Source organism: Notothenia rossii (genome assembly GCF_949606895.1).
Source record: "Notothenia rossii genome assembly, chromosome: 4".
In the NCBI taxonomy this organism is placed as follows: Eukaryota; Metazoa; Chordata; class Actinopteri; order Perciformes; family Nototheniidae; genus Notothenia; species Notothenia rossii.
In genome coordinates, this window is record NC_136902.1 from 81,981,133 (window position 1) to 81,998,598 (window position 17,466).

A 17,466-nucleotide genomic window follows, 5' to 3' on the forward strand; every position below is an offset into this window, starting at 1 on the left:
CAGCATGAAATAGCTTGGTGCTGTCCAATGATGATAAACTTCTACATTTTGAACCTAGCACCACATATGCCAGCTTAAAATGTATTTGACAGTAACTCTTAAAACCATCCATTACCTATTGTTACATGATCTCAGCATAAGGGGTAGAAATGTTCCCCGAATAAGTTCACATGCACACAATTTGGGGGGGGAAAGGAGCAGTTGTTATTTCTTTAGTTCATGACTTCCATTAGCTTAGCAGATCGCAGGTTAAATATAGCATTTAGCTAGCATCCCCTCTCAGCACTCTTCCTCTGAGTAAAAGGAGGAACTGTGTCAACAGGTCAGTTTCCCGTCATTGTTTATCATCTTCTGGATTATTATTCAACAGAGCAAAGGAATATCATATGAATTAAGAGTCGAGTTTAATTTAATGTATGGTTTGCTACATCATAAATTAGTTTATTGTGCTGGAAGGGAAGGAACATACAAAAAAAGCCATTTGTCCACATAGTGGAATGGCTTACTCCTAATCTCCGTTTTGTATATATGTAGGCCTTCTGCCAGCTAATTCAGACATTGTTTATCTCACTAAATGAAGCATTAAACCAGCAGTTTAAATGTGTCTTACCAGGGAAATTGTCCAAACTGTTTTTTAAGTTTTGTCTTAAGCCTTATGCCTTTTCAACCTAAAACAAATCAGTAATAGTTATTCTGATAGTATTCCACTCAGGTATGTGGAACTTGCAACTGAAGATTTATTTGGGAAACTAAGTGACATATTACATATGTTCGTTCTTGCGCCATTTGCAGTGATTATTAACAAATATCTCTCAAGCTTTGAAATCTTGAAAGTTAACCATTAGACTGGAACGAGAAGGATATCCACAAAAAAAGGAGGATAAAAGAGGAACTTTCACAATACTGCATGAATAGAAACCACGCCTGTGTGCTAACTCTTGACTGTCCCGTCAGCTTGAAATGATGATGTTAACTTTAGGATAAAATAGTGGTAACAATATGAACATTTTTCAACCAAACAGTTTAATAGATGTTCAGCAGCTAATGTTCTTTATTGGGTTGTTTGTAAATGTCATGCAGTTTTCTTTAGCCTATGCTATTTTTTACATACAAGTGAACTTCAAGTATGAAGGATATTGCGGATTATGAACGCTCTTTTATTAATAGCAAAAATGCAACAATGTAAGATATATTTTAATAAACATGTATATCAAAGGCACTTTCCTTATGTGCTTTGTCTTCACATTCAAAACCACATTAGTAACTTACCGGTAACTCTCTTTCCAGTTGGCTGATCTGTCTATGCAAACAGAAGCAGAACTGAGCTGCGGTAAAGTTTGATGAATCGCAGGTTATTTGCAATGTCAGGTCTTCTGACCCTGTGCATATTTGTTTTCTATTAAGAAAACAAAGTAATATTGTTATTATTTCAGACAATATTGAACTTGCACGATAAATGCAAGCAGTTGGAACAAGTTGTCCAAAGAGACGGAGTAAAACTATGTCGAGGTGTTATTGAAAAGGGAGGGTAAGATTGTGTGTGAGATCAACCCTGAATATTATGGTTGATAGAGATAAGTAGTGAGAAACTTAGCCTGCTGCCACCACAACCCAACCCAGAAGAAGCATCAGAAGAAACTGGATTGATACACAAGTGTGTACTGTGAGGAACACTATTGCACATGTTAAGTATTTCATGTGTGCCATGATTATAAACAGTATTATCACGATATTTAGTAAGCTTTCCTGAAATCATGCTTGTGATTGAAATATTTGAGGTCTGCATTAGATGTAATCAAATGTAGCAAACATCAACTGTTTAGCAGCTTTGAATTCGACTCTGTGAAAGCTGGATTTCAACCTAGGTTCCTCGTCGGTGTCATAACAGCTGTGCCAATTGTTACAGCTTAAATGTTTCACTACATTATATTGTACGACAGGTTAAGGCACATAGCTCACACATGTGTTTGTGTGTTATCAGTGGAGCCAGAGGTATGCTGTGTTTACATGAAGATATATTTCAAGATGAGGCAGGCTCGGACTTGCTGCTCTACCCAGAATTTGAAAAACATTCAGACAGTCAGGAGAGGAGCAGAGGAACGCAGGTTTGCAACTGCTCTGAGATCAACTTCTGGGACAAAAAGGACAAGTTTGTTGCCTGCAACTTTTTCCTTTAGCAGTTGGTCCATGTACTTTTCACTATGGAATGACAAGACAGGTGGGTATTGTATAGAGGCGGCCAGCTTTCTTTTGTACAGAGGATGTATGCAATCGGCAGTCTTCTTTGGATTTTTCACCCAACATCCGAGCACTGCGGTGTCCGAGGACTCTTCTCCTGCTCCTCAAACATCTGTTGACCTTACCTGTGACCCTTTATCCCCCAGCCCCTCTCACATCAAGACGGTTGCTGATGACATCCAGAAAGACCAAACTCCACAGGTCCCTCCTCGCATCAGGACACCGCAAACTCTAGAAGACGCACATCAGTCCACCCAGCCTGTCGCTCAGCCAGCGCTGCCTGCAAGGAGAGCCCCCCAACCCCCCCGTGAATCCAGTAAGTAGTATATTCAGGATATAACACTTTTGGGTACATAATACACCCATGATCGTTTAACTAATCCAGCACCTCTTAGATATTTTGCTTTTGCTCAGTTATTGGAAAATATGTTTCCTCCAACTTCATACAAAAGTATTTTGAGTGTTATGTACAGTATCAGTAAAAAAAAGACACAAACACAACAAAGTGAAATACAAATATCGCTGCAAAAATGTTTCCCCAAATGTTCTATAAATATGCAAACTATTGTTTTTTGTGAATTCTTCTGACCACAGTAATAATTTAATTGAAAACCTTATATCATTGTGACATCTTAGCCCTATTGTGAGTCCGTTTCTTATTCAAAATTGAACCCGAGTTCATTGTCCACCTTTTATTCCCTAAAGGCACAGGGAATTATGTCAAACATACATTTCTGTCAAAACAATAAAAAAAGAAGATGATTTATTCTCACTTTCCGTAAATCTTGTTTAAATGCTTCTGAAATATTATTTAACTAAAATCTCCTTATTGCGATGTTTGTACCTCAACATATGAGCTTGTAAAGACATCTTTCATTAGGCAACTTTTACCAGTAATTGTAGATAAATGGTAAACCTTTTATTTTAACATGAAATGTTGCTGGTAACAAAAGTACCCTTAACACTCCAACTGTAAATGTCATTTAAATCAAATTAATGACATGACACCGACCGTGCCTGTACAAATCAGTAGTTCAACAAAGAAAAAGAGATGAAAATGTTCACGAAGATCTACAAGTAGGGTCTGTTCACATACTGCAAAAATGTCCATCGTAAAACTGAAAGAAAAATGTGAGATAATTAGACTTAATAATAATTCTCAAAATAATATTTCTTAAAAACAACCTTCATAATTTCACACAGGCAGCTCTTGCATAGTACATTAGATAGAGACTCTCTCTGATGTCCTTCCTAGACCATTTAGTTTCTGTGTCCACAAACATGCATTAACACAGATAACACTCTGACGCAGATAAGTAACTCACCGCTGTAATTTACTTTGTATCATATCCAAATGCCCCACTCTTGCTCTATTAGGTTTTCAAGGAATTTCCCAGAGTGATGTCTAGTAACCCTCAGAGAAAGAATGTCAACACTTTGAGTTTATCTCTGGGTTGATACTGAGGCCATGTGAAGTTGGCTTCAAAATGTACGCTCAAAGTGAAATGTTTTCTTTGTACTGTACGTCTATTCTGCCAAATATATTCAGCATTATATTCTTGACTTCTTGTTTCCCAAATGAAAATATAATTAACTATGTACTTCTAGAGCAAACTGATACTATACGGGAAGCATTAATGCTGCTTTTGTTCCAAGTCAGAAAAAAGTAATCCGCCTGTTTGAAAAAAGCAATATGTCTTAAATATAGCTATGTTGCATTATGGGTAATTGAGCCTTGTCTAAATCCTATGGTGTCATTACAAATGTACTACTGTTCTATTCGGAAACAAAATAATTGTATGCAATCCAATTATTTTATTATGTTGATCGAACATCATATTATGTGTGTTCTTTTTGAAAACGGTGTCAGCGTCTTAAAGTTGTCCTGCAAACCAAACCAAATCTGCAACACTAACTTTAAAGCGGATAGTTGTTAAAAATTGGGTTGTATAAGGTGCTTATCCATCAAAGTGTATTACAGACATTAGATTATGGTTGGCACTCGCCCAGATTTGAGAAACAGATGGGCAGCAACACAAATTTTACCAAACTAAAAGATGTATTTCACCTAAAACAAAAAGCATATAAATTAGAGTGCACAGCTTACTGTCAGGCGGCACTTGCCTTTGTGAATATAGTCTGATGGCTTTAAAGAGGGCACGGATAACCACTTTAGACGGCAAGTTAAAGTGGTAAAAAACTGATGTTGATTTCTTTGTAAGTGGGACTTTATTTAGGAACCTAAAATGTGTTTGCTGCTCACATCAGTAGAGTGCTTTGCTTCTATTCTGATTGTCCTGTCTGCTCCTTCAACCTGGTTGTGTGCCCACTGCCATCTACTGTAACACACAAACAATTACCTCATATATCCCTCTTCTAACAAACTACGCCTTAAGCACTGCAACATTTGTTCTCTTTTCTACTTCCTTCTTCAGGGCTCGATTCACTCAATGAAAGCTCTGATGAATACGAGGATCCAGACTTCTTTAATCCGGGTGTTAATCGAATGACTGGATTCGAAAGGGTAAGTGAGAAGGTCTTCTTCTATGACATTTTTCTTTCTCTTCTCCTTCTGCACAATGTGATTGACGGCTTTCTCCTCCAATAGGATATGTCCCTGCAAGTGCCCGGCCATGTAAAAGGAAAGCGCAGTTCTTGGTTCAGTGATGATGAGCAGTTGGATGATGATGAGTGAGTCATACACTAACTCATACAAACATTGTATTATATACAGAAACTCACAATTAGGCTGTACAATAGAATAACACAAACGGTAATTATAAAAGTATCGGACAGCTTGCCAGGAAAATTATACTAGTCTTTCAAGTTTTGTATTCACCTGGCCTGCAAAGGTGTGGGAGCTTAGAGCATTAAAGGTGGGGTAGGTAATTTTGGAGAAACCGGCTTGAGTGCGCTAGAATTTGAAAATACACAGCCGGAAGAAATCTGCCACTTCCTTACAGAGCCCCTCCTCCAACACACACAAACGCGCACATGATCAATGAGGGCACGAGATAAGTTTGTGCACAGATGGAAGGCTGACAGGCAGGTAGGCCATCCAGTTATTTTAGCCGGGCCGGCTCAGATGATTGGTCGTGCTTTTTACAGTACTACGGCTTCCACAGATGGCATTTTGTTTATGGATTTTTTGTCAAAGCACTTAAAATATTCATTGCTATCGGGATGTTCAGAGCGTTCCATGGAATATAACAAAAATTGTATCTCGAGCCGGTTTCTCAAACTTACCTACCCCAACTTTAAAGCTTTTGGATTTGGCAGCAAAACAAGTGGATCTTCTGTCGAATCCTGATGTTGTTGTTTAGCCCTACTGAATACATCAGTTAAAAGTGCACAGAGCTCAATATTGTAATCAAACATGATTTTTGAACATTTTCTAGATCACACAAGCTATTTTTGACCTTGGAGGAACCCTAGTTTGAACACCAATGAACCTTTTTTCAGTTTCTCCATGTATAACAGTTCTGTGCATCTAAAATGAATGCCTTGTTTGCAAAAAGGCTAAAATTGTTTATATTCATGCCAGTCATTGGTACAACAAAGCCACTAATAAGACAGAGTAGTGTGCGCAAAGGTTACCATGATGTTTTGAATAATCTAATCTAATGATGTTTGATGACTGATCTTTTAAAAATTAGTTTCAAAATGTCCAACTTAAAAGACATTTGTAAATGGAATAAGTCAAAGAGAGTGCTGCAGCTCTAGAGATTTTAAATCCAAGATAAAATAATGGATAAAATCAAACCAATAATGTACACTTGATGTATCTTAATGTTGAGCTATTGTGTTGATGTTAATTGAATATCTCCTGTTTTTGTTTTTGTATTTTTGCACAACAAAGTTATTTATTACTTAACGGAGGGGTTATTCTCCATGTTTTTGCCAAGGGACTACAGATCTAAATTAGCTGGTAGCTAACTCTGATACAGCTCAAATTTATAAAATGTTTTGTTGCGCCTTAATAGTTAAATAATAAGAAGTGACACAAATGTTTTCTATAATACAAAATATGAACTTTTATATATACAGTAAGAAATAGGATTAATATGAAAACATTATTTCTAGGTTTCTTTCTGTAAATATAATTTCCTAAGCGTGTGTGTTTTACTGCTTATTTCTGTGTATTTGAATCTCCAGCCCATGGCAGGAGGGGGGCATTGGAAATATGCAGGGAAGCGTCTACCTCCCGAACACCGGCAGACTGTCCTCGGCCTCTAAAGACGACAGCTCTCAGCTCGCTGCTGTCATCAAGATGGGCTGGCTGGACAAGAACCCACCTCAGGGGTAAGAATGACCACACACACACACACACACACACACACACATACACATACACATACACATACACATACACATACACATACACATACACACATTCACACATTCACACACACAAGCTGAGGTTGTGCTATTTCAAGTGTATCAACAAATACTCTACAGAGATATCTTACTTTCAACATGCCTTAAATGGTAAAGATCAAAGTATGGTTTCACTGTTAGGGCTGTTTTTAATGGCTTTCATTATAAGCTTTACATTGAGTATAAGGCCCACCATTAATAGTACAAACATGACACTAATACATTCTTTATGCTGAAATGCTTCAAATTTCCACCAAGTTTAACTTTGCAAAACCTGTATCTCAGTTCCTCTTGTATTACAGTAAAATAAGTTTGTACCTCACCTTTTTTTAATACATATATATTTGTGTTACTTTACCTTACACAGGGCCCTTTATTATCAGAGACGATGGGTAAAGCTGGATGTGGACTACCTGAGATACTTCGACAATGAGAAGGTAACATCAAATATGGATAGTGACTCCATCCCATGATCGCATGATATGTTCTAATGGGCTCAAGTGTACTCTATGTATACACATTGAATTAATGTCTATATGTATGTATGTATGTATGTATGTATGTATGTATGTATGTATGTATGTATGTATGTATGTATGTATGTATGTATGTATGTATGTATATATATATGACCTAAATCTAGCAGGGTAACTATACCTAAAGTGTTAAACTGCTAAGCCAAAGTGAAAATGGTTCCTATCGTCAGTTATTACAGATAAGTTTGCAAAAAATAGAAAGAGAAATTTAGAAAGATATTTAATAAATACCTGCCCGAATATATTGCTTAAAGTAAATGATCATTATCAATGTGACGGAGGAGTCTTATGGTGACGTGCTTCACACACGTGTGTCTCAGAGTCAATGAAAATGGATATGCTTCATTAGAAGGGAGTTCTGTGAGATGGTCAAGATGCATGAACCTGCATGCTGTTTGTTAGATATTGATCCGTCTAACAGATAACGTGTTGCTGTGTGTGTTCTGCAACAGGAGGTGTATTCTAAGGGGATCATCTCTACTCCCTTCATCACCAATGTGAGCAGTGTGGGGGAGCTGAAGTTCGAGGTCGTCACAAACAACCGAACATTTATCTTCAGGGCTGAAAGTGAAGGTCTGTATTTTTGTCTGGTCATCTGTGTGCTCACACATACTTTAGTATGTTCCTGTTTGCGATATGTCACCTGCATGTATCTTAAACATACACAATATGCAACATGTCTTGGTTGGTATTTGTGCTTGCCTATTTGACTAAACACCTTCATCTTTACATGTGTTTGCACAATCCTCCAGGGGAGAGAAACGACTGGGTGGCTGTTCTGCAGGACTGCACCAGGGGGCGCCCTCTGCGCAGCACCATGACCCCCGGCTCACCTCTGGCCCTGGACTTTCAGGGCAATCTGGAGCTCAGAGGGTTACGCTCCAAACTTTATACTGTTGTTGCCTTAGATAAAGTCTTCCTCTACAAAAACATTGAGGTAAGAGCCCTCCTGCATGCCTGTAGAGACCACTGTGTACAAAACATATACTAGTAGTGTAGTGTTTATTTTGCAAAACACTTTATAGAAGTATTAAACTGCACGCAATAAAGCGTTTTTCTGAGTAAAATATATCTATTTATCCATATTCGACACAGTCATTACATCATTGTGTTTAGCCTTTTCTAAAAGGGAACAGATAGAATTGATCTTAGGAGCATAGGCTTTATCATGTGCAGTTTTATATTGAATTGGTATAATGTTTTTCTCAGACGCGGAGGGATACTGACTTGTTGTGAAAAGTAACTTACAATTCTACCCCGTGGTATACGCTCAGTATATCACGGCTAAGAACCAATCAGATTGCTTGATTTGACTTGTCCGTTTTATAATGAATTGCACAAAGTTACATTAGTGTAATATTAGTTTATAAATTACACTTACATCATCCTCAAAATGTAAGATAAACTAGTGGACATTAATTCAGCCTTCTTCACATTTAAAGAAGCACTAAAATGAATGTAATATTTCTATTGCAGGACTATCGTATAGGAGTGGGCATCACATCCATTGAGATGAATGTTGGAAATATTAAAGAAACAGATCGCCGTGGCTTTGATCTTACAACACCGTACCGCATATTCAGGTACTACATGTGCACAACATATCTTTTTAAATGCAATAAGAGAATCCAAACTCTTACATTTTGTGAGTCTTTGTGGGTCAATTTAAGACATTTGAGTGTTTACTTTACTTTAAGGATGGAGACATATGCATTATGTGGCTAGTCTGCATCAAGCCACAAATCTGTGTGTGTGTATGCGTTTGTATAATGTCTGTCACTTTGTTTCATGTGTATAAAGTAAAACTCTTTGTCTGACCTGGGTGTTCTTTGTGTATGTGCCTTCTGCAAGTATCTTGTGCTTACACATACTTTTATATACAGGATTTATGTTTTACCATAAGGACTTTAGATCAAAAGAAAATCAAACTTCCTGCAAAGTCAACCGCGGAGTTGGTTTTGGTGCCTCAGGGAAATTAGATCCTGTTTTTTTACTGAGAACTCCCACCGTCCAGCTTCACTCACAGTCCTCAGCTGGACATCTTTGGAGAATGTGAAAAGCTCTTTCTGTGAGTGTGTGTGTATGTGACGAAAATGGAGACAGATATGTGTGCACAAGTATTTTGTGTTTGTGTGGTGTGTGTGGTCATTTGGCCGACAGTACGCAGCCTGCAGTGCAACGGCTCAGCTTGACAGGATGGGGAGAGCTGAAAAGGCTTGTGTATTTGTATAAGAGTTGGACTGTGTTGCATTTAAGTGTTCATTTTTTAAACTAGCTGTTTAAGAAGTGTGGGTTTTAAGAACGCAGACAGTTGTGTTGTTAGCCAGTGAAAAGAGGAAGAACTCAGACATGCGAGACTGCGTCAAGCCACAAATGTGTGTGTGTGTGTGTGTGTTTATAAAGTTTCCAGTCTTTGACTTCAGTATATTTAGCAAAACAAAAGCAGAGTGAGTCAGCTCTCAGTGGATTCACGAGCATACGGATAAACTCACAGCCACGGAGCAAACACAGTCTTTTTATTCATTTGGTGGTCATCGACACCATCATGTCGGCACTAACACTCGGCCGTGTGTTTGTGTCTCTCCGCAGTTTCATCGCAGAGTCAGAGCAGCTGCGGGAGCAGTGGGTTGACTCCATGCGTGATGCCATAGGTGAGGCTCTGTCGAACAGCGAGGTGGCAGACCGGATCTGGGAGGAGCCTAGCAACAGTCTCTGTGCCGACTGTGAGGCTCCAAAGCCAGAATGGGCGGCCATCAACTTGTGTGTGGTGGTCTGCAAACGATGCGCAGGTTTGTGAGGGTAGGGGTGTATATGTGTGTATTTTTGTGTCCATGATGTTCTGTGTTCTACTTTTGTCAATGTGAAGATATTATGCTTATCAAAGTTTTGGCATTGTTGTCAGCATGTTTTTGAGTATCTTCAGCGAATACATGTCTTCAAAATGAGCTTAGAACACAGAGGATATATTGATGAATTGTTTTGCTATGTGTTGCAAGGACATGAAATAAATATCCTGTTGTTAAAAGTGGGGTTACAGTAGAATCTAACAATATTGTTACACAGTCTGTACAGTCTTCATAATGTATGTTGGTGTGTTCCAGGAGAGCACAGAGGACTGGGTCCTAGCATCTCAAAGGTGCGCAGTCTGAAGATGGACAGGAAGGTCTGGACCGAGGAGCTCATAAAGGTACACGCAGAAATATACACAAGAGTTGTTGTGTTTTCTATACGGCTGTTTGAACCCAGACAGAGCTGCAGATTTACTGAATATTTCGTTTTTCCTACGTTGATTAACACACACATTGGTTAAATATGGTTGAATAGATTGCAATGAAAAAAATGATAACACAAATGTACAAGCCTTCCTGATAAACGGCACAATGTACATGTATGTTGTCAAAAGACGGTCCACATCTTGACCTCTACAAAGATGCCTCCTACTCGTCTTAATGTGGAAATACTTCATCTAAATCCTACCTGTGTTGCAGGTGTTCCTGTTGCTGGGCAACGAGCGGGTTAACAGTTTCTGGGCAGCTAACATCCCGCCAAGTGAAGCCTTGGTCCCCTCTAGCTGCAGCGAGGAGAGACGCCGCTTCATCACCAATAAGTACCGGCAGGGCAAATACAGGAAGTACCACCCTCTGTTCGGAAACCAGAAAGAGCTCAACAATGTAAGTGTTAATCCGCTGCTTTTATTGTAACCCCTGTGTTTACGATTTGAATATACAGTACACATTGTCTTCAGTGGTTATAGAGATTTAATTTATAAAATATAAGACGTTGTACATTTAAGTCACCGTTAGTCAACAGACGTTGAGAAAGAGATGCTTTTGTGCATAAGGATGATTTAGAGATGGTTAGAATAGCAATCCACTACAATTTTGGTTTTGATAAACAAAAAGTCAGCTAGCCCAAGCCCTCTAATTTAGTTTATGTAACAGGCAGCAATTTTCATGTCACTTTTTTAAGTCACTGAGTATTGAAAAATACAAACACCTTTTGTAGTGTTTATTCGAGCAAGTTTAGCATGAATGAATGTCACCTTTTGTCTTTGGTTCACCTTTGTTATGGCAAAAACTTTATATAACATTTAAATAAATAGAAACTCCATAAGCTGATTAACACTTTAATCTGCTTTCATTATATATCTTGCTACAATGCCTTATGTATTAGCGTAAAGCAGACCTGAAATAGTTCCTGAAATCAGCAGCCTCTGTAATGTTTTCAACCAAATCATGACCATGAGAATCTAAATCATTTCAAATCATGACACTAAACACTAGTCTTTATCCCATCATGATGACCTTATTATCATTTATGTGTCTTCTGAAGGGTACGGTTGAATGTAGTTACTTACACAACACAGTCAGTCCTTTAAGACTTTTTTTCCTGCAGCTGTGTGCGTATGTCTCAAACAGGTTGAGTTGTGACTGAACTCTGCACTGCAATACACAAACAGCAGACACCATACATCTGAGTGTTTACTAATCAGATCATGAGTAAGACTCCAAGAATAAAGAAATGTCATGACTGTTTTTGTATTAATCTGTCAGATTGATTGACTGAAAGAAAGAGGAACAATAAACCAGCTATTCCTGTGAGACCAGTTCAAAAGAATGCAGAACAAATAAGTAAATCGCTGTGTATGTGTATATGTAAATAACCTTCGAAGAGTCAACATTAATTTAAGCATCTGTTAAATCCCTCATCAAACTCATCATAAAAGTCCAAAATAAGTGTGTTGTCTCACATTTTCCAGTCAGTGACAATAAAGTAGCCAGTCTAAAGTTAACTCTTTCACTGCGTGATGTTTTCTCCTTTTTTAGCAAGCTGCTTTTGTTACTTGAACTCAAAGTGGGGCATCCATGAGACTGAATTGAACTCACGGTAGTAGGAAGAAACGCAGGTTTTTAGATTGCAAAAAGCTGAATCCCTGATTAAGACTTACATGTTAAGCACAGTCGGCTGAATGCATTAATCTGAATGAATTACATCAAGAGACAAGCTAAACATCGCTCCTATTAGAGTAATAGGAGCGTTATTTTATTTTGTACAAACTATCTCCTGTGAATTCCTGGCATGCCTCTGAGTCACCATAGTTTGCAAAACATATAAGCTCATACTAGTGTTGTAAGAGAATCAGCAATGTAGGGCAGACATTACAAAGACGGGAGGAATTACAGTACCTGTAGACAAGAGCCCTCTCAGGATGCACTACCTGTGTATATGTCCTTGTTAATGTGGGAACCATTGCCCTGTCAAAGTGATAAAGTTGGTCAGTAAAAGTCAGAAGTAGGACCCTGGGGGCTGTTTCCGGGCTGCTAGATTCGGGGGTTTTATGTTGTTCCCCCGCTGCGCTCCGCTGTGTGTGTTGAATGTGTCAGTGTGTCAGCCCCTGCTTGCTCATTCATTAGCTGCTTAACCCACTTACCGCAAACTGTGGACTGCTCACAGACTGTGTGTGTGTGTGTGTGTGTGTGTGTGTGTGTGTGTGTGCGCGTGATTCACATTAGACACCTGACTGACTACTATTCTTCCTCCCTGAAGCGTTCTAGCCTGTGTGTGTGAGTCACTGTGTTTGGGAAGTGCAAAAGGAGATAAAGGATGTTTTCTTATTGTCTATACCAATTATTGCTTGTTTTGTTTCAAACCATTTTCATTGAGCTGCTGCAGGTCGTCCTCCATGATGGTTATCTCTCTCTCTGCGTTACTTGAGAATGTGACCAGTTCTCTGTCTCCCTGTAGGAGAACTAACTGCCTCTCATTTCAAACAGATGCTGCTCTACCTGTTTCTTAAATCCAAATGCTTTGCTTCCCTCAGCTCTGCGTTGCTATTCATTTGACTTCGGTGTGTCTTAAGAAAGAATATACTCTACAATGTGTTTGTGTTAGCTAAGTAGTTGTGTGCACAGGCTTTGCCAATCAGACAGTGTATGTGTGTGTGTTTGTGTGAAAAGTAGAGAGAAACAGATGTTTGTGTTCTGTGTGAGCACTGGAGTGTCTCTGGCTCAGGTTTATTTATCAATTGCACGCTTTTTACCTCCACTTCTGTTTCCTTTCTTCTTTGTTTTTCCTTTCTTTTTTTCTGAATGTGACATCATTACTCACGGCTGTAGCTGGAATGTGCTGTAACTCCGCCTCCCCCCTCTCCCCCTCCTCATTGTTTGGCTGCGACTGCAGAAGAAAGTTGATCTCTCCACTCCTGGCTGCTTTTCTTAACTTTCCTGCTCGACTCAAGCATCTCAAACTGATTTTATTTTTGCCATTCGCTACTTTTCGTGCCTCCAAACTGACACTCAGACACAGGAGAGATTAAAGGGAACTGAAAACCTACAGGTAAGTGTGTGTGAGCTGTAGGAAATAGTACTGAAAGTATTTTGTGTGTATTTGTGAATTATTTCAGTGGGTTTTAAGGATTGTAGGGTAGTGTTAGTTCAGGAATGTGTGTCAATGGACTTTGGATCTCTGACAGCACTGTATATGAGCTCAGTGCTCTAAAACAAACACATATTTACATGTATTTGTGTGGCATAGTTTTATCCTGAGACTATAAGAACTGTTGTGTTGTTGATCTATGTCAGCGAGCACATAAGAGTTATTGTGTGTATGCTTTCCACTGGGAGTGGGTGGAGATACATTAACATGCATTTGAATGTGTGTGTAGTCATGTTTCTGTTTCTTTTTTGCATTTATGTGTGTGTGTATGTGTGTGTGTGTGTGTGTGTGTGTGTGTGTGTGTTCTCTGTGTACGAGATGATAGGCTCACCTCTGTCAATGGGCATCATTGTCTCCCTCAATCCCTTCCTGCTCTGTGTCCCCCCTCTCTTTGCCTCTCTCTTTTAGGCAGTCAACTATTGATGCTTTCAACAGCCTTTCATTCAATAGTTGAGTTTCATATTCTCTTGCAAAAACAAGTTTGTATGAGGAAATATTTCAACATCAACTTTTACACACCAAACATATACTGTGTAGAATGGCCAGCCATGAGCCTGTGTTACTTCATGGTGTCTTATTATAATACTTCCCTCAAAGCCTCTTGATTAACTTATCAAACAACCCCCCCTCCCCCCTTTTGTTTATGAGAGAGCAAAGAAGCCAAAGAGCACTGGGTGGAGCATAAAGATGATTGGCAGGGACATTTACTGTATTGCGTTAAGTTGTAAAACACAAAGGGAAGTGTGGCAGCTTTGTAGTATGATTGTGCCAAGTTTGACTTGCTTACTTTTAAAAGTGCAAGAAAGATGCAGTGACAAAGTATGTTTTTCCAAAGAGTCTAAAATCCATACACTGATCCCACTTTATATTAAACATCACATCTTTGTTATAAGCCTAGTATGAGTTAATATCTTCCCACCGGAACAACCACAACCTATGGCTACTCCCATTCTTCTTGAGTTGTGTCTATGTTGACTTTGTGTCAGTGACGTTCAGCGTGTTTTCGCTACTTATTATAGCAAGCAGACTCAGCTGAGAGGCAGTAGTTAAACTTTTTTATGGGTCTGTTTTTATGCTTTTTATAGTTTTGGAAAGTGACTTCCATAAAATAAGAAACCTTCCAACTTAGTCCCTTCATTTCAACATTCACACTTTAGGGTTTTAAGTCATAAAACATGTTCAATTGTACTGCTTGATGGGATCTGCTTTCTTGTGTATTTCCAAATGATTTTCTTTTCCTCCCTATCTGTCAGCCTTTTTCTGTGTGTCTGCCTTTCTGTTTTTCCTCTATGCCATATATTCATACTCTTCTCTTTCCCTTTTCCATCTGTCTGGATTTTCACCTCCACCTCCTTCCCCATCTCCCTCTCTGTCCCTGGTGAGGTAATGACAGAACATATGTGGATATCTGCTTCTCATTTAATACAAGGACGTGCATACACACATGTAGAAATGTGTGTTTTTTTGTTGAACATTCGCTATATGCTCAAATGAACAAAGCAGAGTGGGCTGCATGTGTGCGTCTGTGCATAGGAGGTCTGAGTGTGTTATGTCCAGTTTGTAGCCAAGTACAATCAGGGTCTGATTAATGTGCCCCTCAAAACGCTTTCATCTTCTTCTCACAATATTTTTCTTTCTTCTGTACCTCTCATCGCTTACTTCGATTCCGTCCCATTAAACTGTGGAGGCCAGATGGAGGCCAGTGATTTCAGACACACCCAGATAAAATCTCTCAGACTCTTTCTTTCTCACTCTCTGGGGAAATTGGGAAGGATTCTAGAATTCCCTTCTCTTCTCTTTTTCCTTCTCTCTCTGTGTTTGTGTGTGTGATTACGTTACTCCCTGTTTCATAGACAGCAGATGTTGGAGGGCGTGAGGTCTTCAAACACCCTTTTCCTTGTTGTACTTTGTTCTGATTGGTTCCCTTAGTCAGAATGCACATGGTTAGGCTATTGATTCCTTACCGGACACTGACCTACATACAGCACACACACACACACACACACACACACACACACACACACACACACACACACACACACACACACACACACACACACACACACACACACACACACACACACACACACACACACACACACACACACACACACACACACACACACACACACACACATCACAAAATGTCACACTGTACTTGTCTATAGCAAGGTACTCTCCTTGAACTGCATTGTGCTTGCGGTCAAATTAGAGTATATTTTTGCTGTGGCTCAGCTCGTAGCATCGCGGCTAATGTTAGCCTGCAGGGATTAATCTGAAGTATTGGCTTTTGTGGCCGGTCAATTTGATGGTTATAGTTAATAAAATTGGAGTCACCAAATGGGCTTCTGTTCTCTCATAGCCCGAGTGCCACAGAGCAGGCTAAAACCACCAGGTTGTATTGTAGTGTACAATATTCCCACATTTGAGCTAGTCATCATATTAGTTGAGTTGTTCCCCTGGGAAAAAAAATATTGTATAGGATATTCAAGCAAAAGAAAAGAAGGATGCAAAATATATATAGTTAATATGTCTCTGGCAAAGGAAAATAGAAAGTGCAATGCCATATCCAAACAGAAAAAAGGTGAAAAGAAAACATGTTTCCATCAAACTGACTCCAGTGATCAGCAGCATATTGTTTCCCTTTGATCCAGGATTCCAAGATGATGCTGCCAACATGCTGGGAAATTTTCCTACAGTTTCATGTTGTCGATTTACAGACTGAATTAAATCTATTGAACCTTCTCAACCCGGTGTTTCACTGTTACCTATTGTCGCTGATTTAGACAAAGTTATTTAAAAAAGATAAAAGGACAGGATAAAACTTGAACATTATTACTTGAGCAATATTTTCTTACTTATAAGTGTCTATGTGAGTTTGGTTTTAAAAGCCTAATTACAGCACATTATTCTGACTTTTAATTGGTCATCTGCATTTTTAGACACAAGTTGTATGTTTTAAGTGTGCCTGAAAACGACACCTGTATTATTTGTTCCTGGTGTAAATGTTATGAAGCTGCTAAGAGCAATGAAAACTTAGAGTAACATTGATTCCCAAACCCAAAAAACAGCCTTATCGCTGCAACCATATGATCCACACGAGGAGACTGTTCTAAAATGGGGTGCATTAAAATTGAATTGATCAGATTTGCAGTTGGAGTGTGTGTGGGCTTAACAAATTGCTCAAATAGAGGAGGGGTTCTGTCTGTGTGTGTGACAGAGCGCTGTGGAATTCCTCAATCAGATCCAAGAGAGCTTATTGGTTTTAACAGAAGACAATGTGGCCACATGGGTTTGTGTGTAATTGCGTAAGTCTAAGTTGAGTTCCTCAGCTGTGAAAACACTGCATCCTCCTTCACTCAGTCACAACATCTTTCCTATTGCACCTCCCCCTGCTTCCCTTACATTTGAGTGTACAATATTTGGACATAATATCAGTCTAGACAACAATGTAGTTCTTGTCAGTTACAGTAATCTGTGTTTGTTAGTCATCACATGGTTGAAAAGTAAATAATCTCTTTATGGCGATGATAATCCTCTAATAGGAATTTAAATAGTTGTTTGTTGTTTTAAGAGATTCCTTTCATTTAAGTTTTTTCTCTTTTTTCAACTTACAGTATGTCAATTATTGTTTTTTTTGTTTCTCCACAGATATGTGTGAGACTATTTTATAGCCCACAATGTTTTTGGTCATATGACTTTAATTCAATTGGATCCAGTTGAAATATTGATAATACCCTTTTAGTTCCTTTAGTAAAACAAAGGGGGAAATATCAGTAAATGTAACACTTCAATATCACCTACATGAGCTGCATTGTGCCTCACACAAAGAGCAGCACAAGTTTATAAGAGCACATGAGTTAGCGTTTCATCAGCTCTC

General features: G+C 38.9%; 1 protein-coding gene across 1 annotated transcript in view; it reads left to right on the plus strand.

Annotated features, from left to right (window-relative positions):
* arap1 (ArfGAP with RhoGAP domain, ankyrin repeat and PH domain 1) overlaps positions 1-17,466 on the plus strand; it is a 54,593-nt gene that overhangs the window by 18,946 nt on the left and 18,181 nt on the right. Inside the window, exons 3-13 of the mRNA XM_079677832.1 lie at positions 2,385-2,554; positions 4,674-4,762; positions 4,847-4,929; positions 6,394-6,540; positions 6,983-7,052; positions 7,604-7,724; positions 7,904-8,088; positions 8,628-8,734; positions 9,741-9,940; positions 10,253-10,338; positions 10,640-10,822. Of these exons, the coding sequence (XP_079533958.1) occupies positions 2,385-2,554; positions 4,674-4,762; positions 4,847-4,929; positions 6,394-6,540; positions 6,983-7,052; positions 7,604-7,724; positions 7,904-8,088; positions 8,628-8,734; positions 9,741-9,940; positions 10,253-10,338; positions 10,640-10,822 (1,441 nt within the window). The remainder of the gene's footprint in view (positions 1-2,384; positions 2,555-4,673; positions 4,763-4,846; positions 4,930-6,393; positions 6,541-6,982; positions 7,053-7,603; positions 7,725-7,903; positions 8,089-8,627; positions 8,735-9,740; positions 9,941-10,252; positions 10,339-10,639; positions 10,823-17,466) is intronic.